At 38.9% G+C, this 21,802-nt stretch overlaps 1 protein-coding gene across 1 annotated transcript in view; it reads left to right on the top strand.

Annotated features, from left to right (window-relative positions):
- The first annotated feature begins 4,260 nt into the window (after positions 1 to 4,260).
- Positions 4,261 to 21,802, top strand: part of RORB (RAR related orphan receptor B) — a 46,945-nt gene continuing 29,403 nt past the window's right edge. Inside the window, exons 1-3 of the mRNA XM_010115929.2 lie at positions 4,261 to 4,300; positions 15,928 to 16,052; positions 20,396 to 20,537. Of these exons, the coding sequence (XP_010114231.2) occupies positions 4,261 to 4,300; positions 15,928 to 16,052; positions 20,396 to 20,537 (307 nt within the window). The remainder of the gene's footprint in view (positions 4,301 to 15,927; positions 16,053 to 20,395; positions 20,538 to 21,802) is intronic.

Raw genomic sequence — 21,802 nt, 5'->3', positions numbered from 1 at the left:
TTTAGCCTGCAAGTGGAATAGAACTTGATTCACATTGTTGAAATGTCCCCAGGGCTGCAGAGACTCAGATTTACAGATCACAAGATTTGAGGATGCAGCAAGACTTTTCTTTCTGTTCTGAATCCACAAGGGAGGAAGGCCAACATCTGAAAGGACATTTGCAAGGTGGATCAGAGCTTGCATGGCTGGAGAATACACAAAGCGAAAGAGAGCAAGGTTCATCTCATCACATTCCCCAAGGACAATAGCTGCTTCCTAAAATGAAAGAACAGAAACACCTTCTTTGAAATTGTGCAGGGCCACAACCTAGAAGGCGCTGCTCAATTTCCTGTAGTTCGGGCAGTTAAGGCCAGGGGGGTGTATCAGATGCGGCCGTCAGGAGAAGAGTGATACAGTTACCTATAGCCTCTTTTCCTTTATTTTTCAACTGTCGTGCAATGTAGGAATAAATGACAAGAGGACCTGACCCGCAGTTAATATAATTTGGCACAGCTTCACTGACTTCAGCAGCCCTGCACCAGTTCACACCAAATGAGGTTCTGAACCAGTACAGTCTTGCCTGCACCTGCATACACGCACACTTTTTTTTCATTCCCCTTACTCCCCTGACAGCTGGATGCTCTTTGATAAAAACAGCAAGAGCAGCAAGAGAAAACAAGTTCCTGTCTGTGGATGCATCTGGTCCCTGCTCCTAACGAGAGCAAGGTGGCTGGATGGAAGTAAATCCCACCCTGCCTCCCTTGTGATCTCCACATTAGTTGGTCTCTGAAGCGATGGCCATATTGTCCTTGGTTTAGCCAAATCATTTTTGCCAGAGCTATTCCCTAGGATAGATTTTACCTACAACAGCTGAAGGACTCCCTAAGCTATCAAAGTGCACAAGGTGGCTCCAGTAGACCATGTCCTTGAGTATTTCCAGAAAAAAAAAACTGTAATATCGCATCGATTACCTTTTTGAATTTCATAGAATCATGGAATAGTTTGGGTTGGAAGGGACCTTCAGAGGTCATCTAGTCCAACCCCCCTGCAAGGAGCAGGGACATCTCCAACCAGATCAGGTTGCTCAGAGCCTCATCCAACCTGGCCTTGAACGTTTCCAGGGATGGGGTATCTACCACCTCTCTGGGCAACCTGTGCCAGTGTTCCACCACCCTCATTGTAAAAAAATTTTTCCTAATGTCCAGTCTGAATCTGCCTCCCTCTATTTTAAATATTTGAATACTTTTGTCTTTCAGAAGAGTGGTTTTGTTTTCTTTTTTTACTTTAGAGCAAGAGTCAGTTTCTGTGCAACAACTTTAATAGTTTATTTTCTTTCTAAATTAAAGGGATAAGTTATTACATTCCTCCCTTCCATAGTTAATCCTGTGACTGTGCGTTACAGGATGCTATAAACTGCTGAGCAAATTAGACTGATGAGAGAATTAATTGTCAGGACAGTAAGGAATAAGGCTGTATTCCATAGCATTCTTTGATGTCACATTCCCCTCTTTCTCTATCTTAAAAATATTTATGATATTAAAAAAAAATCTCTTTTCTGTTGAACATCTTCAGACAGAGGCCAACATAGGCAACACTATTTCATGAATGTACAAACAGGACCTTTTCATGCTCATTGCAAGGGGGTCGGACTAGAAGACCTTTAAAGTTGTATGATTCTATCATCCCTTTGTGTTGAAACAATTAAAAAGACATGGCCCTTTTATTCAGATTGTCTGTTGGTCCAGGCTTTTAAGCCAGCTCGTAAAACAGCTTCCTGGTCAAAAGGCAGCTAGCAATGCATGGATGTCAGAGCTCGCTTTACTCTTATGTTATAGATGAGTGGAGTTTTCATTTTATATTTGTTCAGCTCTTGTAATTGTTCCTCAATATATTTTTTTTTCATCTGAGAGGCAGTGGGGTACATTTCAAGAAATATGAACTTAGAATTAAAAAATATGTCATATCATTATATTTTTGTAAGAGTTTTAATATTGCCATTTTCTTCTGGAACTGAGTTCTCATTACAAAATGCAAACATTGCCTAAGACTTCTGCATCTGAATTCTGCCTGCCCTGATGCCTGCAAAAGCAGAACGCGCCCGACAGGACATATAGAGTGATTTATTAGGCTGCTAGTCAAGTAATAATTCTCAGTTTGAAAGCCAGTGTGTCTGGAATCGTTGCTCAGTGCCAGTTTGATACTAATTTCTGCATTGGAAGGGTCTATAATAGTTGGCAACAATCTATTGATTTCTTTCTGACTCATGCAGAACTAATTTTCAGTTACACAAATTAGAGAGGGAGAAAAGGGAAAAAGAACCCTTAAATGTTGTTCGTTTCTTTTGGCCATTTCTTTGATCCATGTTTTTTATCTGAGAGGAAAGTGGTGTGTCTAATAGGGAACTGTAATGTATTATGAAACAGTGAGACTTAAAAATCTTGTTAGGCAATCACTACTTCAGCAGAATGAAATGCTGTTGCAACAGGAGGAAAATTATACACCAATTATTTATCCAGTCAAGAAAAATTATGCCCCATAACATCAAAGGCTTCTATTTATGAAATAATAGAGAGAGGGCAATTCCTATTCTTTTAGCAAGCCAGGGAATTTTTATTCATCTGAAATGCAGCAGACCAAGAATTTGGGACCTTATTTAAGATTATAATCCCACAGCACCACATGTAGCCTACGTGACTGGTTCTAGGAACAGTCATGAAAAAAATAGCTGTGTAATGTTTATGCAGATTTAAATGAGTTATTATAAGTAATTAACTCATCCTGTTTCTTATTATCCTTGAAATAATGTTTTCCTCATTATTGGAAAAATATTTTTTCAGGCTGCCTATTCCCAGCTCATGTATTTGTTTGTTTTCTGTACTTTTCCTAATCTTCAGAATTCTCCTTATTTTCATAAACTTTGGAACTCTCCCCTAATATTTCCCCTTGCATTGGTTTCTTTTTAAAAAATTCCTTAACTGTTGTGTCAAACCAGAACAAGCATTCAAAGCAAAGTGGCTGAGATGGTGGCAATTTGGAACATCTTTTTTTTAATAGCATCTAGGATTAACAGTCTTCTGTATGAGTCTGACTTACTGAATCTTGAAAATGAAGTCCTCTCTATTTTATCCTTGGTACAAATTACAAGGGAATGAATATATGGAGTTAGCAGGACAGAACTGTTAAAACCTGAATCATGTCTGATTCCAACAAGTACTTGATGCAAAAGGTTAGGACATGAGAAAATGGTTTAACAAGGAAAGGTTACCTGGAAGTGAAGCAACCTTCCAGAGCATTTCCAGAAAAAAAAAGCCTGGGCATATGTAATGGGGAAGTGAGGGGAGTTCTTTTGAAGCTCAGAAACCTGCAAAGACTCCTGAGGGAAAAGTGAATTAGTGTGAGGTACTGTATTTAATGTATTAGCTGTCTTGTAAAAGTGCTCTCTTCTTATGTCTTGTTTTGCTTTGTTTTGTTTTTGACAGAAAGCCTGTGTAAAGCTTGCAGTGCTTTCTGTTTGTCTATACTGTGTTCAGTGCACAACAGCCACGGCATGCCCTTGCAAGCGTAACCTGTGAACCACGATGCAAATCTAGCCAAGGTGGGAGCCTAGGGGGAAAAAAAAAAAATAGTAATTCCAGGCTCTGAGCAACTCTGTTAGGGATTCATACTGAGGGCTTACCCCTAAATTCTCTGAATTGTCCCTGACCATACAAACTAAAGGCAACGGGGATTCGGTGGATATTCCTTTAATGTAGTGAGTGTCCAGTGGGGCAGTTCAGTCAGGTCTGTCACATGGAGCCTAAAAACACAGTAAGAAAATTAACGTTCTAGCTCTGGGTGCAGGTAGGTACGATATAGGTGTTATTTCACAAGCTGGAGCTTTTATCTAATAATTTGGCATCTTACATCTGCCATTCAAATCCTCCATTTCTTGTATATGTCTGAAACAAAAACAATTGATGGTACACGACAGCTGAGATTTATTTTCAGAGTTTCCAGAAAATAAGTATCGGTTTTAAATTATTGGGCTGGAATAAGAAATGCATTCTACGTGGAGACGGTATCAAAAGAAAATGTTGTGTGATTACTTAGTTCCTCCAGCAGTCTTCCTCCCTTCCTTAATGAAATGGAACAGTCTATGCCTTTATCACTTCTTCCATTTAATCTTGTTAATGCAGTCTGTTAAGACTCCACTTTTGCAACAGCACAGGTGTAACGGTGAATAACTAGGGTAGGAGGAAGAATACTGTTCTGCTCCTACGAGTCTTATTTATTTACGGCAAAATGTGTGATATTCAACCCAGAATAAAAACTGATGCAACTGGTGAGTTGAAACATTTTTCTTCTTCCCTTCTTTATCAATGTGAGGTAGTCCAATGAAGAATAAATAGGGAAATATTAATCATGCTGTAACAAATCTGTCTTTGAGACAACTGCACTTGGAGTTTTACTAAAGATTACTTCTTCCTACTGTTCTAAAAGATGGCAGATTAAATTGGTAAGTAGACAGTTGGGAAGTATAACATTTTTTCAGACAGGAACAGATGCAAATCCAAGAATATCTCCAGCTGATTTGATTGCTTTTCAAAAGATGGGGCAAAGATTTTAAATAAAAATGTGCAAAAGTGAAAATCCATAGTGATGATCAAAAATATGATTAGAAAGCTCTAAGAACGGAACATCAGAAGGATTTCAGATTAATTTCAGACTGAAATAACTTTTATTATTTGTTTGTTGTTGCCTGTGTCTCTTGTGATTTTGCCTTGTAGAGTTATATTTTGCCTAATATACAGGGGAAGGTATTGTAAGGAAAATTATCCAGGAAAGTGGATGGGGAATTATTCCATTGACTGTGATGGCAGTTACATAAAGTCCCAGACAATGCAAGTTAGATCCTCGTTTTTGCTGCGCTGCTATAATTCTACTTGAGTGTGTTGAATTACTCCAAATTTACTCAGTGCCACTCAGAACCAAGATCTGTACCAGCAGAAACACATTTCCTCATCCCTTTTTTCCCTTGGGCAGCCGGCTTGATGTTTTTCTGTCTTAAAAGGAAAAAGAAAAAAAAAAGGTAAAAAGCAACTTACATTTTTAAGAAATCTTTTGCTACTGAATCATGCTCATTAACAAAAATAAAGACATAAACTATGCTTATGTATTCTTCCCTCTCAACTTTTCCTTGAGCATTACACTTAGCAATTTTGGCAAGAATCTTTAAGCTGTAAAACATTTAACATTAAAAGCTGCATTAATTAGTGGTTTATCAGGACTGCAAATATACAATATATTTAGCTTACTAAAATGCTTTGGGTTTTTAAGTTGCATCATGCCCTATGGTTCATGGAAGTATTGTTAGTCAAAGGATATGATTGTAATAGTTAAGTCAGCTAAAATTTTCCTCAAATTATCTTGCATAATGTAGTCATAAAAGAGTATAATAAAGCAGTTTTACTTGTAGTGGACAAATAGATTTACACAGGTTCCAGAAATGAGAAACATTCCACAGAATAGGAGTATTGAAGGTTCAGGGGAGGAAAAGCAGGGATGTTGACAGGAATTTTACTTATCAATGTGCAAAATAACACTTTGTACACCCTGTTACGCCATTCCCACAGCTTTGTTCATGATACACTATAGTGCTTGATGCTCTGTGTGCAGGACTTCCCAAAAGTCCTTTGGCTTTTCTGTAATTAAGTGTACATGTTTGGATGACTTAGTGTATATACTTCTTCACGAGTTAGTGCAGGGCTACCTTTTGTACCTAATTTTCAGTATTAGGTAAAAGAAAACTCCCAGAGATAAATTTCCAGAAATTTGACTCTTGGGACATTTACTTGCTACAGTAAGTCACACAACTATGAAAATTCTTACTGGGGATGTAACATTTGAGGGAAATTGAGAATATGATCAATTAATGTCATTCAGTGTTCAAACAATCTTGCAGGCATGCATATTCAAATAAATATAAAGAGGGATGGTTTGCTAATAACAATGTGATACAGGCAGTCAGCTATGTTAATCTGACAAATGAGGTATTGGGCTAATTGACAAAGCAAAAGAAACCCTATTTTATTTTGTACGTGGTTTCCACAGCAGAATACTTAACCATATGAAACATATCCTTGTTACACGTCATTGTTAGATGTGAAAGTTTTTTCTGTATCTTCTATATAACAGAATATGTGTAGAAGAGAGAGAAAAGTTGGAAAATGTTTTTCAAAGTTTGAAAAAGCCATTAGTGATCACTGAGTATGCTTTAACATTGTCTTTAGGGCATTTTAAGTCATGTTTTCGTAACTGGTGAAGTAAAATGCCGTCTTTGGGAACAGTATCCTGAGAGGTAATATTTAAGGTGGTTGTAACCATGGTTACAAAAGAAAATAAAATTTGTTTTTTAAGGGTGCACACAGGATACAAAATTATTAGACTTTTAAAGTATGCTACCTTATGTAGTGATTTCTGGACTTTGAAGTGCTTTTTTGTTTCTGTTAAGCCTCACATTTTAAACATGGCTTTTTCCTGTGAAATCTTAAAAATGGCACTAGTTATTCCTGATGGGTGTGTATTAGGTTTGGACTTTTTCAAATCTCAATCTCCCTTCTTTCCTTTTCCAATATTTTTTTAGTAAAAAATAGAACATAATGATACCTCAGTAAAAATCAATATGGATTTTCACAGAAATGGAGGATTAGAAAACATAAATATCCAGTTATTTGAATGGTGAGCTCACTTACTTATATGAAGGTAAAGCACTTTTCCATTCTAACTATCACTTAGTGATTTTTCTGTCATATTTTAAATTGTATTTATTTCTAGCAATGTGTAACCTACTCATTTTCAGAAGTAAAAATTTAGATGGTTTGATTCTTCTCTCTTCTCTTACATGTTACCAAAAGAAGAAAAGCATTTTAAACTCTGAGTATTTCATAATTCTCAGACAACTTTTGCATAAAGTATAAATACTGGAAAAAAAAAATATTTGAGAGATGGAACAATAGAAGACAGTTCTGACCCAGTTGTTACTTTCTCCGAAGCTACATTCCTTATAGGTCCAGAAACTCTGTTTTCTGTGTATTCACAGACTGAACAAACCTCCTAAATCCTTAATCATTCACAGTGCACTGTAATATTGAACTATTAGCAGCCATCGCACGTGATGCTGCTGTTTCTTATAGCTGTCCTTCCCAGGTGTTGGTGCAGCCTTTCTTCCCTTTATCAGAGCAAATGCTTGAGAAGCAGCCCGGAACATAAACAGTTGTAGAAGAGGAATTAAATAGGATTACACTTGAAGCCTCTGGTTGTACGGAGGCTGGCTTCAGGCTCCATTTAGTGGCAACTGAGTCAGGAGTAGTCAGATTGCTGAGTGTCAGCTGCTTCTGTGTGGAGACCTGAACTGTGCAACGGTCCTCGTTTCCCCTGATGATTTTGCATGGCATCAAATTCTGGGTTTGAGCGATGCTGGAAGTGTAGGAAACTGGGGGTGTTCAAACAAAACGACACAGAGTGGGAGGTGGGGAGCAGTGTGAGGATTGTGAGTGTGCTGCAGCTCCAGCCCAGTGGGAAAGAGCTGGAGAAGAGGGTGCTGCCGCAGACAAAGCTGAGAATAAGCGCTAAACTCTTCCTTCCACTGCAAGCTGAAGTAAGTTTTAAATTCATTTCCACCCCACTCCAGCAAGCAGTAACACTGGGTGGGTGTGAGGAAAGATAAGGTCGTGTGCGATCCCACAGCCCTGAAAACAGAAAGTCTTCAGAGCCTGTTCCTGCAACATTTTTCGTTGTGCTACCAGGCTTTGTAACTGTACAGCAGTGAAATGTGTGTATATAACATAAAAAAGGTGCTGAGTACTGTATAACTTTCAGCCAGCTCTCTGCAGGCAGAAGGGACTGTAAATATTTATCATGCTATCTGGGCTCTTCACTTGCAAAGTTCATTAGCACATTTATCCTGAAGAGAGAAGAAAAAAAATCACCATGAATTGTTGTCTGTCAGGAAATAGCAATTCAGAAACACTGGGCACACCCTGAGTAGACAAGGAGGGAAAAGAGTTTGTCCTGCTAAATGCCTCCTACATCATAAACCGTTTAAGTGAAACATCCACAAATTCTGACAAATAGGTTGTCAGGGTAAATACTAAGTGTACTTCTCACAGGAAAGAACTTTACGTATGCAAGGTACTTTCTGTAAAGGCTGCTATTTTTTTGAGCGAGTGCACATTTATTGAGTAGGGAATTGCATAGAAAACATGGTCCTCACTACTCAAATAGCCATCCTGACCAGCTTATATAAACACTAGCTAAAGCTGCTAGAGATTATTTGCAGAACATTGGATGTGATGAGCTCAAATCTTAGATAGCTTGGGTAGTATAATATTTGGGATTACTATAATAATCTCTTTAGGGAAAGTGTGCAGTATCAGCAGAACCATTGCTTGAGTCTTTGAAGGAAGTAAAAACTGTATGGTAATAATTCTGCATTTATCATACACTTCAGTCTTTCCCTGTGAATGAGGCAAGCTTCTGAGCTCTTTATGGGGCCCAGGATAAGGCTTTGAGAATGTAATTAAATATCTCTGATTAGAACTCACCTATGGAGCCCAAATAATCAGTTTGGCAACCTGTTTTTGTTGTGTGGTAACTTGTTTCACTGTAGCACCAGCCTTTGAAGTTACACACATAATTTCCATGCACATAAATTACTAGGGAAAAGAGTTCATAGATTAGTGTAGAGAAGTCCATACTGAGAGGCAACAAAAATGCTTCTGTACAGATTTACAGAGTGCTAGGTGACTTGTCAGAGTTTACTGATCCTTTGACACTTTCTGACCTCTCTGAGCACAGGCTTTCAGGGTGAAGCTTTGAGCCACAGCTTCTGAGAAAGGAGCTGATTTTATTCTTTTTGGATCTGGACACTGGGCTGTACTTGTCTGCATTAGCCATCACCGCCCTGCAGAGGGTACAGGCAGTTCTGTTTCTCTTCTGCTGCCTTCCCTGCCTCAGACCCATCCCAGAAAAGTCCAGGACAGCCTTCTTACACACTTCAACCACTCTCTCTTGTCCAAAATAAAGAAAAAAATCAAGCTGCTAGGTAGCAATTTCTGTGCCTTTGACATCTTCCTAACCTTTTGGTGTTATGTTGAGTGCTGAGTTGCTATTCTTGGCAAAAAAAAAAAGCTGTGCAGCTCTCATTTGGAGTCCAGGAAACAATATCACCTCCGCTATGAAAATCCAGGTTTTCTGTTAATTTACAAATGTGTTTAACTCATTAAAATCATCACTTCTGCAGAAAAAAAAATACCAATAATCCAAAATAAGTGTGTATCAATTATCCCACAACATCATGTCACTGCTCTTCAGACTCTTACAGCTCTCTTGCTCACAGCTACCTTTGCTCCACAGAGCGTCATCTAACTTGGCAAATCTTGCAGCTTTTCTAATTGATTAGAATAATGAAATTCACATCTGAGCAATTATCTTTAACTTGTTTTAAGCTTGAAGTCATTTGCTCCTATCAAAGGTATGATAAAAATCTAGAGGTCCAAAAGCATTTCTTTTTAAATGAGCGTGTCCCTTGGTCTAATAAAAAATATTACATCTATCTGAAAGTTCTCATTGCGTCTATATCCTTAGACCATCACAAGCATAGCAACTTTTTACTATGCATAAATTGTTAAATAACACTGCTAGAGCCATTGTAGTTACATTCAGGAAAGGAAAGAAAGGATATTTGAACAAAACCATTTTTTCTTATTTCAGTTCTTATTGTGATGGGAAAAGGTTGTTCTACTGCACTCATTTTTCTCCCATAATATCTTCTTTTCTGCTGAATCTAAAGGCAAGTAATCTGTGCAGATCATTCTTTCCAGACTTGTTCCAAAATTAGTATGTAACAATAAGATACGAAAAGATCGGATAATATGAGCAGTTTGAAGATTACCTTTAGCTCTGTAGCAGCCATAATCATTTGAACTCGTATTCCTTCCTCTGTCTATTTCAAAGCATTTGACAATGGCCTGTAAACATTATTATGGCCATGGAACAGATAAAAGAAGTCTTCCAAAGTATGTATCTATGGTGCAGATATGAACATATTTCCTTCATGTCCCAAACTTACAAACAGGCTAATGTATAGTATGTAATTCTGAAAATTTTCATCAGTCTACAGGCATTGGAATGCATATTTCTAAAGTTTAATCTTACCTTTTCTTTTAAAAAATAAATTTTACAAGGAAACTATATAAAGACTTTTTTTTTTTAATAAAAAAAAAGCTTGGGGTTTTAAAAGGTTCTTTTCCAATAGTCTTTAGAGTAGCCATGCAATAAAGGGCAGAGTTGATCTGGAATAAGAGTTGATGTACAATTCAGTGCTTTTTCTTCTTTTTTTTTCCACTGGAAAATCATAAAAGAGGAAGTGGAAAAGCAAATGTGTCACCAAAAAACCTTCCAAGTGAGATTGATTATAAGCTAAAAAAACTTTGGCTAACAGTGTGAGACCATGAAAGAAATCAGACCTGACAATTTTGTGGATTTATGGGAGAAACAATCTTCTTTGCAGTAATCTATCACTATTCTATTTCAAGCAAGGATCTATCATATTTCTCAATATCCCACTTCCAAGACTGCCACTTATCTTGACATTCATGACAAGTTTTTACAGATCATGTACAGATCAAATCTACTGTGTGTGCCCAATAAGACGTATAGATGCACAAGAACTACTGCTTCTGGGGAGTTTGTACATCTCTGCACATGAGCTGTAGGACTGGCATATTTGGGAATCACCAACCTTGCTGCACATGCAAGAGGGCCCTGGTCAGAGTGAACCTGATGGGCTTCATAGCTCTGACAAAGTCCAGAGTCCAGGCTCACCGTCAGAGTTGTGTGTATCACTGTGCAAAAATGTTAAGATTTTATGAAAAAGTTATTTTCCTGGGTGAATTCCATCATATGAGCTTACTCTAATGGCTCATCTGGGGCATGGCTGACAGCAAATGTATCTACAAACACATTAATTAACATTAGCTGGCATTAATTATCTTGCCGAGATGTTGCTAACTGTGTAGCTTTCACTACATGAGGTATGACAGAGGCTGAAAACATGAATAGTATCCTCAGCTGTGTATTTTCAGATTATTAAATACAAATGCAAAGCACATGAAGTCTTGCTGTGAAGCCAAAGAATATCTAATCCAGTAGCAAAGGAGATACCAAGATCTAGCTGGCATCCTAACTCACAGTGGAAACTTCTATTGATGGTAACGTGCAAGAAAAAAAAAAGCCTGTTTTACTCACAGAGGTCAGGATAAAAAAAAAAAAAAGCAGAGTTGGCAACCAGATAAAAATGCTGAATATACTTAATTTGAAATCACTTAGGGATACAAACATAAAAGTGAACTGGGCCAGTCTACTAGCCTTTTTCAAAGAACTCCAGCTTAAGGAGGATGGGAATCCATGGAAGGTGAAGGAGCTGCTTTTTTTTTTGCTGTTGGTTCTTTGATTAGCCTTTATGTTTCCAAGAGCAATCCCTCCTGGATCAAGAAATTAGAGAGAGGACTTCCACTTCAAAGGTCATGCCCAGCATACTTTAGTATCCTCTTTTGATCAAGAACTAAATATTGAAAGCTCAGGTCTTTTTTTCCCTTGGAACCAAAGCTACAGGTCTGGGAGATTATAGTTCTGTCTCTCCCGAATGAAGTTACTCAAATGTTAAACTGAGATTATATAAAACAGGAGCTTTGCTTTTTTTCTTGTTAGACAACATATGCATGTGAGTGGTAGTCCTCACAAATACACAACCAGTGCCTTGTTAACACTTATCTGTGTTTCAAGAGGAATTCAGCAAATTAACGGTGTATCTGCTTCCAGATTTATTCCTAATTTCACCAATATAACACTTCTTGAAACCTGATTGTTGCCCTACTTTTAGGATAATTAATTTTGTGCCTGTGAGTAATTTTTTTTTCTGGCCAAAAAAAAAAAAAAAAAAAAAACCCCAAAACAGCTCAGTGTATTTTTTTATTTCTCTTGGGGCAGCATTTGAGAAAATAGCTAACGCTTGGTTTGGAAGATGGTTTTAAGTACATATTTGTTTTTATCCAAGTGCTCATTTCACATGTGTGAGAGGGTTTTGTATTTGCCTGCTTAATAGAATTCCACACTTCTTCCTGTTGTCCTGTGAGAACGAATTAGGTTCCAGGTGCTAAACCCAGCATCTGTGAATTGTTATTACTAGTCATGTAGAATTAATTAATTTCCATTGCGGCATTCTAATTTGTAGAGTGCCATGTAAAACTAGAGGCAGTTCCCAGCCCCTCAGAACTTTACCCTTAAGTATAAAATAGGAAATTAATACTGCAGAGAGATGGGATGACCCTGTGGTACTGATGAGAGAAGCTACAGCTGGTGATAAGGAGCAATCACAATGCGGCATGTATCTACACATTATAAATGTTGTGTTAGACATCAGAGTAATGGTTTTGCAGGCTTTTATCGAATGATATGTCTCAAGACAGGATGAAAACTGAATGTGCTTGTTGAAAAATTGGACAAATGGACAGTTGAGACTTGTGTTATTGCTTGAAAAGAGGCAGGTGTCATTATGCTTATTCACATTTATAAAGTTGATGGGTAAGAAGGCAAGTGGAAGGACTTTAAAAGTGGAGATAAGTAGTTTTGCTCTTATTCTGCCCTTATCTTTACTACACTGGGAGAAAATAAGTTCTGTTCCTGTGCTGCTGAAAGTTATCATTGTGGCAACTCCACTATTATTAGTTCTTTCCATTTTTGCCTCAATATTCAGAAAGCAGTACTGAATCAATGCCTTTTATACTTGTAAGGAAGTCAGAATCAAGCTGCTTATTTTATAATAGCTATAAGGAGAGGTAGGATATACAGGTCCCTAAACTGTTTGTTGGTCTAAAAGGAGAAGGGAAGAAGAAAAACAACATGAAATTATAGGCAGCCGAACAAAGATACAATGTGAAAAAGGTGTAGTAGCCTCTGACAATCATTAAATCTGCAAAAGAAACCTGGTACACTGGGTGTTAATTACAGTAATTCAAGAGGTTTCTGGGAATACAGTGGCTTCTTTTTCATCTGGCCTGTACAGTTAATGACTCGAGTTTTCTCTTACGAATCCTTAAATTGTTCTACTGTCTTAGGAACAAAAATAAATGCCTAGGAGACAGTAGCAGAGTCTGCTTTTCCAAACTTCTTCAAATGCCTCCTGTGTTCTAAAGATGCTGCCTTTTCTGTGAGCTGTCTAAGGGAGCCAGGGTAGCAATTTCCTAGACATCCTGTATTTACTGATTTATAGAATAGCTAGTTTTGAGTACGGGTTTGAATTAACTGATGAATCACAAGTGTGAAGTATTTATTTCAAACCAGAGCCTTAGCATTTAGTGACTTGGTCCACAAATATTTACCATGAATGTAGTGCTCGTAATTGCAAGTCATGCATGGCATTATTGACTGCTCACAGTAACAAGTACTGTACTAAATGTAATGAGTGTCACAGAATAGTTTCTTCTGTCTCTGTTCCTATCGCAGTTACAAACTGTATATGCAAGTCACATTAAAATTACCTTTGTATTGTTTTGTTGGTTTTTTTTTCCCTTCCTTTGTCATGTCTTTTCCTGAAGATCTCTTCATGTTCCCACAGTAGTTCCTGCCTCTAACGTTGATGTATGTCTTTGAGGCTTGTCAACGTAGAGTAGCGTGTGGTCCCAGGGCTGAGCCTTGCTCCCTCCACATGACTCTTAAGCACAGACCTGTGAGCGATTACTCAAACTAGCCTCTCAGACAGCAGCACCTGAAGGTGCATGTTTAAATGCTTTTATTATCTCAGTGGGGATAAGGCATAGGAATTTTTGAGCAGCATCAACCTGGCAAAATTGCTGAGGAACTGCAGATGCTCTTCTGCGAGGAAATGCCTTCTTTTTTATGCACCTATCATGCCAGGATGGCTAATGTGTAGTAGTTTCTTGAGACAGGGAAGAAACTACCACCGTCTATTCCGTGAAAACAAAACAGGATACAGAAGCTAACCCAAAATGGTGGATGACATAGAAAATTTTACTTCTAGACATGAACTTTCTTAAGTACAAAGACAGGCAAGACTTTGATTCTGAGTTGTCTCCATCCAGAACATATTAACAACAAATTGCTATTTCCTACATTAAAATTAATCCTATCCATCCTGGATTAGGAGTAGCTTAAAAACTGGTTTGTTTGCCTAAGCTTTGCCTAAAAATGTGCTTGATCAGAGACAGCATCTGAGGAAACTGAGCTCACATTGAGGAACTAAAGTCTCTTTAGCCATGCATGAACGTCCCTGTTCCCTGGTTCCTTTGTGATATGGTGTCCCAAGGAAACAGTTCCTTGATTTTCAAGAGAAGAGGGCCTGCTTGCATTCAGCTTGTGGAGTTTACCTTGGTAGGCCCCTACGCTAATTAGAGGGCTAGGGGAGTAGGGGGTGCAATGCAGCTTTCAGTGGAAAGTGTAACGGCTCTGAGGGACACAGTTCTGAGTTTTGGTTGTTTAGCCACATGGTGGTAGGAAGGTAACTCTTAGGAAACTCTTGGCTTCTGCTAAGGGTGATAAATTATGACCATAGGTAGAAAAGGGGCAAAATCCAGATTATATCATTGCATTGTCACAGCACTCACTGCAGAAGCATGCTTAGTGCTTAGCTTACAATGTACAGTCATTTTTAAGTACCCTTTTTTTTTCCAGCAGTTATAACCTTTTCAACTGCCCACAAGTTTGAAATGGGATGCTCCTCTTAGGATGAGCATCTGGACAATAATCTTGTTTCCCTGTCTCCCAATTAATTATGGAGTTGAACATGTCCAGTTAGAGTACTAATGGTTAGCAATCCTTGTGCACAGGGTAGCCCCACTACACAAGCTCTCAGCTTGGCTGCCCAAGGATTTGATGAGTGAGTTGTGTTGTACCGAACTGCTGCTGTTGTTGCCATGGGTGTGGAGGAAAGATATCTGCCAGGAGTACTGATCCTTACCAAGTTTGATGCTACTTCCGAGTGTCAGGAGGATTGCAGAGAGGCATGCATCCCACACAGGAAAACAAATCAAAGGGAAAGAAAATAGCTTTCCCGTTTCTTCTCAGCACATCTGACTAGAATAAAGGCACGATCTTTCCCTGCATTACAGAGTATGTGCTCTTACAGCATCATCACAGGAAAAACACACAGAATGCAAAATAGTTGAGGGAAGCAAACAGCTATGTTAGCAAAAAAAAAAATATGGAAGATAGTGAAATATATTTTCCTTCTCTGAATTAAATGACCATTATGTTTATAAAAGTATCTGAAGCATATACATGTTCAAATATTTTCAGATAATACCTGCCTCTCCCAGCACGCTGCCACTGGCTACTTAAAAAGGCCCCCAGGTCTGTGGGCCTTGCCTGCCCATGACCTGGTGCTGCAACAAATAGTTTGAAGAGAAGGAGAGGTAAGCAGTCATTTGCAAGCCCATCTCTGCCAGTAGGATTGATATCTTTGTACGTCCTGAACCCACAATTTGAAGGAAGTGAAAACTTCATCACTTCTGCTGCTTTGAAAAATGCATCGAAACATACCATGTAATTTTACCTCAGCAAAATGAAAAGTCATAAATATTTGAAATCTGTAGGCAAGAGTAATCTAGATAATTATTTGGGACCCCTAATGATTGTCATTAGCAATAATGATGCTGAAATTAACTAGCAAAAAGATAATATGAGGAAAAACTTGTGATACTTTAAACTGTTGAAGAGTTTTGTTGGGTATGGTAAAAACTCCATAATGTGAAGCAATTAAAATTTGCCAAATCAAAGCATTCAGAAACACGGTACAATGCAAAGGAGTTTTATATTGTAAGGGGAGTGAACAGGTTATCTGTTGTGTAGTTTTAGTTTTAAGATCTTCACTTGAGAAAGAAAGAAATTAAATAGATTATGTACTCAAAATATTTGTCTTATTTTCTTTTTCAGCACAAATCGAAGTGATACCGTGCAAAATCTGTGGTGATAAGTCCTCTGGAATACACTATGGAGTCATCACATGTGAAGGCTGCAAGGTATGAGATTTTAATACAGCACAGTCATCAGCATCTGCATTAGCCTCAGGCATCTGTGTACAATAATACACTATTACACGCTTTCAAGCAAGTGCTGCCAAAGGCTGTAAAGCCTGCTGCTGATGTAGATGTGTTTCATGCCTAATTTTACTAGTTGCTTTCCTTTTCACCAAATAGTCTTTAGAGTTACTTCTTCATTTGAAACATGAATTAATCTCATCTGATGCAGTGTGAGTGCTGATACAGAGGCTGGTAACTGTAAATCACACCTGTTCTACCTTAAATTAGCTTGAGAGATGGATTTCTTATCTTGTTTCCTATACAATCCATGTAGCATTAAAAGTTGGCACAGTATCTCAGTTCAACATCTTAAAAGCTTACAGGTGTCAGTTGGGTCCTATTTTATCCCTTTTGTATTCTCTGCAGGCCACATTGTAATCTCCAAAAGAAAAAATGCCTTACATTATGAGTGGTGTAAAAGAATCCTTAGTCTTCTTCCATATAGGCTCCAGCACAGGGCAATTGTTGGGAACTGGAGGCTAAAAAAAAAAAAAGGCAAAAAACCCCTCCCGTGCTGCTGATCGCAGGCATTAGTTCCAATAACACCAATCAGACCCCAAGCCAAGGGAAGAACGGCTTCAGTTTTCAACTTTAAAAACACTCTGTGATTTTATTATCTGAGGAATTACATCACTACTCATGGAAAACCAGAATTTCATACTACATGTTGGTATTTCAGCTTTGACTGTAAATGTGAAATTGCAAAGACGGAGAGGCAGCATATCTGATTTCTTCTGTGTGGAAACACACAAACTGGTACACTTGAAAGTTGGTGCGTATTTGTAGAATTAAATATGTAGAGTGAAAATTTACAAAATTTTAGAACATCTGAAAAATCTGAAAATTTGAGTGCACCTATTCCCAAAAGAAAGCTTTTAATGCCAACACACTGAGAAGCAATATATTGTCAAAAATCAGATTTCATTCAAAATGTTAACAATTGTAAAGGGAACAGCCCGCAGTGTGTCACTGTCTTATTATGACACTGGACTAGAATTAAGCATCTTCTTATGATGATTACATGAAACAGGATTAGATTAATTGATCTGATACTTCAAAGTTGGCACAAAAGCTACAGGAGGAAAGTGCTTTAAGCAGAAAAACAGCGTCTTGACTCAGTACTCGGCGCCCAGAGAGCGGTTAGGGGCAGAGTCTCCTGTAGATGTGATTAGGGTTAATGCTGGCCCTTGTGTGTGCCTCAGAAGGAGATGATACCCCTCAGCTCCGCGTGTAGACTGCTTATTGAGATAAAGAGCTTCTCTTCCACTTACGACAGTTTTAACCCCATTGTTTTTGTGCCAGTTTTGCGGTATCAGATCAATTAGTCTAATCTTGTTTTGTGAGCCTGTTGTGAAAAAAAGATGTCAGTTTTCACATCAGGTCTAATGGGAGGCATCTCAGTCTGTCAGAGCTCTCTTTTAAGGTAAGCGCTGTCTCCGGCAGTGCAACTCTACTCTTTATTGCCCAGCACTTAAATAACTATTTGGTCAGCCCGCATACTAATAACTGGTCATGTCTGGCTGCTTTTGCCTGAATGTGTTAGAAATCTGAATTAATTGAGAGGGAGACCATGTGCGGAAGAAAGAGGCGAGCATCCACAAACATTAAGGCAGGGACCAGAGAGCTGCAGCGTTTCGGGACATGGCATCGAGGATTGTACTGCCAGTGGCAGTGCTGCGGACTTCAAGGGACAGGAAATCCTTTAGCTCTGTATCCCTGTATTAGCTATGCTGCTGCAAACACATATTGTAACTGCTGAAGGGGCGTTATAAATATTACTGCTGTTTCGTGTGCACGCCTGCGTACACTAAATAACCTGCTGGGCCCACTGAAGAAAATGGCAGCTCTGCCACTGTCGTCACTGAAAGGGTGAAACCTGAAGACAGGTTTCCACCTCGTCTGTCTCTGTGGCTCCTTCTTTTGCTGAGAAGCCTTTTATCATCTCTCCTGCCTATCCCCAGAGCAAAGTATTTGCTACCACGCTTTTGTCATGATTTAGACAGTAGTTCGCATAACCATTTCCCTCCTCAGATTGACTGTTGGTGATTGATAGTGACTTGTTCAAGGTGGACAAAGACTTGTTGTCAGCATTGGGAATATTGAGAAACCTGTCCTTAGCTCCTCGGTAATGAACTGCATCCTCCTTCCCCTAAATTATTCTCAGTGAACATACCCAATATTATATAAAGATCCCCTAAAAATGAAATGGGAGGATTGTCTGTGCTTTGTAAGACAACATTTAAATCTTATGCAGGAGAAAGAAAGAGAGTATAAAAGTCTCCTTGGAAAAATAAATTACCTGCTGTAGATTTACTTTATTATGTAACCCTTGATTTTTTCCTAAAAGGGGCAAACAAGTTCTTCTGAGAGAGATCAACCTTAATGAGACAAAACAGCACTGCAGGATAAGGCACAGTCAGTGCTAGATGGTTGTGTGGGGTTTTTAGTGTTATTTAATTTGTTTGTTCTCTCAAATCTGTATCCACATAGGAGGTGTTAAAACTAAAACTAAACTAAACCTTTAAACCAGAAATTCCCTCACATGTGAAAAACTAAATTGGCTGTAAGGTTCAGCAAATAGAGTAGAAATATCTGCAATTAGTGCCCATTTAGCCTCAAATTAAACTCACCTCCACAGTTTGAGGAAAGTTTTGGTCAGCCAATATCGGATAAGTCCCCACCGGATTTTTTCTCAGAGTTCTCCTAAAGGACATCCGTGTTCTCAAAAGCACAAAGTATAAAACTTAGTTTAGTTTTTAGATATACTGCAATCACTGATGAGACCAGCACTGGCCGGATGAAGTGACTCTGTTTATGCTCAGCCTCAGGAACCAGCACTGCCGGTGTCCTTGGTGAGACACCATGCCTGTCGTGTCTTGTTACTGACACCCCACGCCATCCTCATTTGGCTCACCAGGACTTGAGGGAATTCAGGCACTACCTGTAAAAGCAAACCAAGCTCTCTGACACTGTCTCCTTGTTACTTCCCCACTCTTATTCCCCCAAAACAGACGGCTGCTGTGATTTCATGCTGTATATGTCAGCCTGTGCTGAGATAACACTGGTTTTGCCTGATAAATGAAGTCGGCTCTTGCTTTCTCACTCCATTCAGAGCTGTTTGCAAACCAGCCCAGAAAGACAGAACCACTTTGGCATCACTTCTGGTGGCTAGCATAACTACAGTAATGATGCTTTCTGCACTTCTCCTCCTGGCTTCCTGCACTGTCTAGTCTACCCTTTAGCTCTCCCTCCGCACAACCTGGCAGCTGCCTGCATCTAAAGATGCCAAAGTGGCCAAGGAACTTCTTTTCTTTGTTCCTCTCTCTCTGGACTTGCTGTTCCTTACTGTTGTTTGTTTTACAGGAAATAAGAGAATATTATAAAATGCCTTCTCCCTCTTTCTCTCTCATCCTCACCCCCAATTTCATTCCTTTTGTCACCTCTGCCATTTCATGTCACTTCTGGTTCCTCCCAGTGTCTTTCATTGCAGCTGGGAGCTAGTAAGGCCTTAGGTATAGGTTAATACTGCCCTTCTGACCCGCTGATCTTTAGCCAAATAGCCCACAACTGTCCAGAAAAACCTTCTAGGAGAGAGGATAACTGCAAATTTTTACGTAGATAAAATGGATAATGTTATATTCTATTAAAATGGAAAATGTCGTTACTTTCTCATGGTAGTGTCCACAGGTGTTGCTTTCTCCTTTGTGTGTTGGCTTTACTTGATACAGTCATTAAATCCTAGTGCTTTTGTGATGCTTGAATTTGAATTACTTTTCACTCCTGGAGTGTATGGTCCCTCCAGATCAGATCAACATTTGCCAGGTTAAATTGAACAGCAGACTTCAGCTTCTAATGCTATGCATAGCCAGTACTGGTTCTTATCAGTCTCTTTCATTAAAGGAAGAAAATAATCAGAACAAGTACTTTAAAGTCATCTGTTTACAAATGCTGACAAGCTTTTCCTGTATTAGGAGCAAGCATTAGATGATACATGGTCATTATTGCACAATAAGAATGCATTCTGCAACATTATTTTTTGCATTTTAACAGAGTAGAATTACATTCTTTACAGAATTAAGGACAATTCTCCTTATTATCAGTAAATGTTTTTTAATTTCACTATACAAAGCTAACACATCTGTAAAGTTATAGAATAAGTAACATTGCACTAAATAAGAGTTTATTGTGGTCATTTGCGTGGTTCTCTGTGTGTGTGTGTGTGTGTGTGTGCGCACATATATGCACATGGTAGTACTCGGTCTGTCTTGCTCTCTTGCCCCTAGGGATTCTTTCGGAGGAGTCAGCAGAACAATGCCTCTTACTCCTGCCCAAGGCAGAGAAACTGTTTAATTGACAGAACCAACAGAAATCGTTGCCAACACTGCCGACTGCAGAAATGTCTTGCCCTGGGAATGTCTCGAGATGGTAAGGAGTCAGATTCCTCTTCCACGCCTAAACCCTTTGAAACTCTTCTTCACTGCTGATTTACTTAAATTCCCTGTAGATTTCTGGAAAAAGAGAGAGGAGAAGCTCCTTGCTTTGTAATGCACACACTGTGAGACACGGATCTTTGCCATTCAGTTAACAAAGGAGGCTATTTTTCATGGGGAGGGTGGGAAGATCAGAATGGAGAGCAGTATTAGTTTGGAACACAAAGAAGTGAAATGTGTTGTTCTGATCCAAACAACAAAAGAGTCACCTTTGGAGAGGTGGATTTATATTCTAGATTAGATAACCTCTTATATTAAACATTAACATTTATTTTAACATTAAATATTAATGTGCGAAAGCGTCCCTTTCCTTGAGATCCCTAAAAGTCTGTGACAGTAAATGGACAGTTTAGAAAAAATTTACATCTTGATAGCGTTAGGGGTTTCTGTTTGCTTTATTCAGAGCACTTGACCAAATATTTCACATTGCTAAAAAACCTTTTTTTTTTTTGGCCTGTACATTGCCCCTGTCCCTCTCTTTGTCTATAGAAGAAACGTTTCAAAGTTTAGCACTGAAATGGACACTGTGCCAGAGGAAAGCTTCATAGTGTATCCTTTTGGTCCTTGCAGAGGTCTGGTCCAACTTCCAGGCTGTGGCGTGAGGGGCCATGATCAGCTGGCTGAGGGTGTGCACCACACCAGAGCCACAGGCAGTGGGAACCTTGGCCAAGGCTGTCCACAGCTGACCTGCCCCTTCCACCACTGCTCATGCAGGGGGTTTCTACCTCATAGACACATTTTAGATGGTAAAGATGTATGAGAAGAAAATGTTCTGGTTTTGAAGGCAGGTTATATTAATTTCGATTGCCTGGCAGCAGCTTTCTTTCTTAGAAAGCTTACACAAAATGTGTCCTTTGAAATTAACTGTCACTGAAGGAGAGGTTACTTAAAGAGCTATTTCTTCAGATAGTCCACAGATTATAAACTTGTTTTAAATTTGGACTGTAATAAGTCTTTTCCTACCTCGGTGTGTCTCCTGTCTCACTGAAACAACTTGCTCTCCAGTCTCCCCAGCCTGGGAGGGGCCTTGCAGTCTAGCCTTTAATCCATGAACTCTTTTTGGTCCTAGCATGCAGCTTACTTGGTGCCTTAGCTCCCAGTTCTTCCTAGAGGAGATTAAAGTAGTAACATTTCAGTAATTTAGCAGACGTGCTTTCCTGCTCAAAGTAATATCTTCCAATGATCTGAGGTATCACAGGG

This window comes from Chlamydotis macqueenii, chromosome Z, assembly GCF_036417535.1.
Source record: "Chlamydotis macqueenii isolate bChlMac1 chromosome Z, bChlMac1.mat, whole genome shotgun sequence".
Classification (NCBI taxonomy): Eukaryota; Metazoa; Chordata; class Aves; order Otidiformes; family Otididae; genus Chlamydotis; species Chlamydotis macqueenii.
Note: the sequence above shows the minus strand (reverse complement) of the source record. Positions and strands in the feature narration are given on the sequence as shown.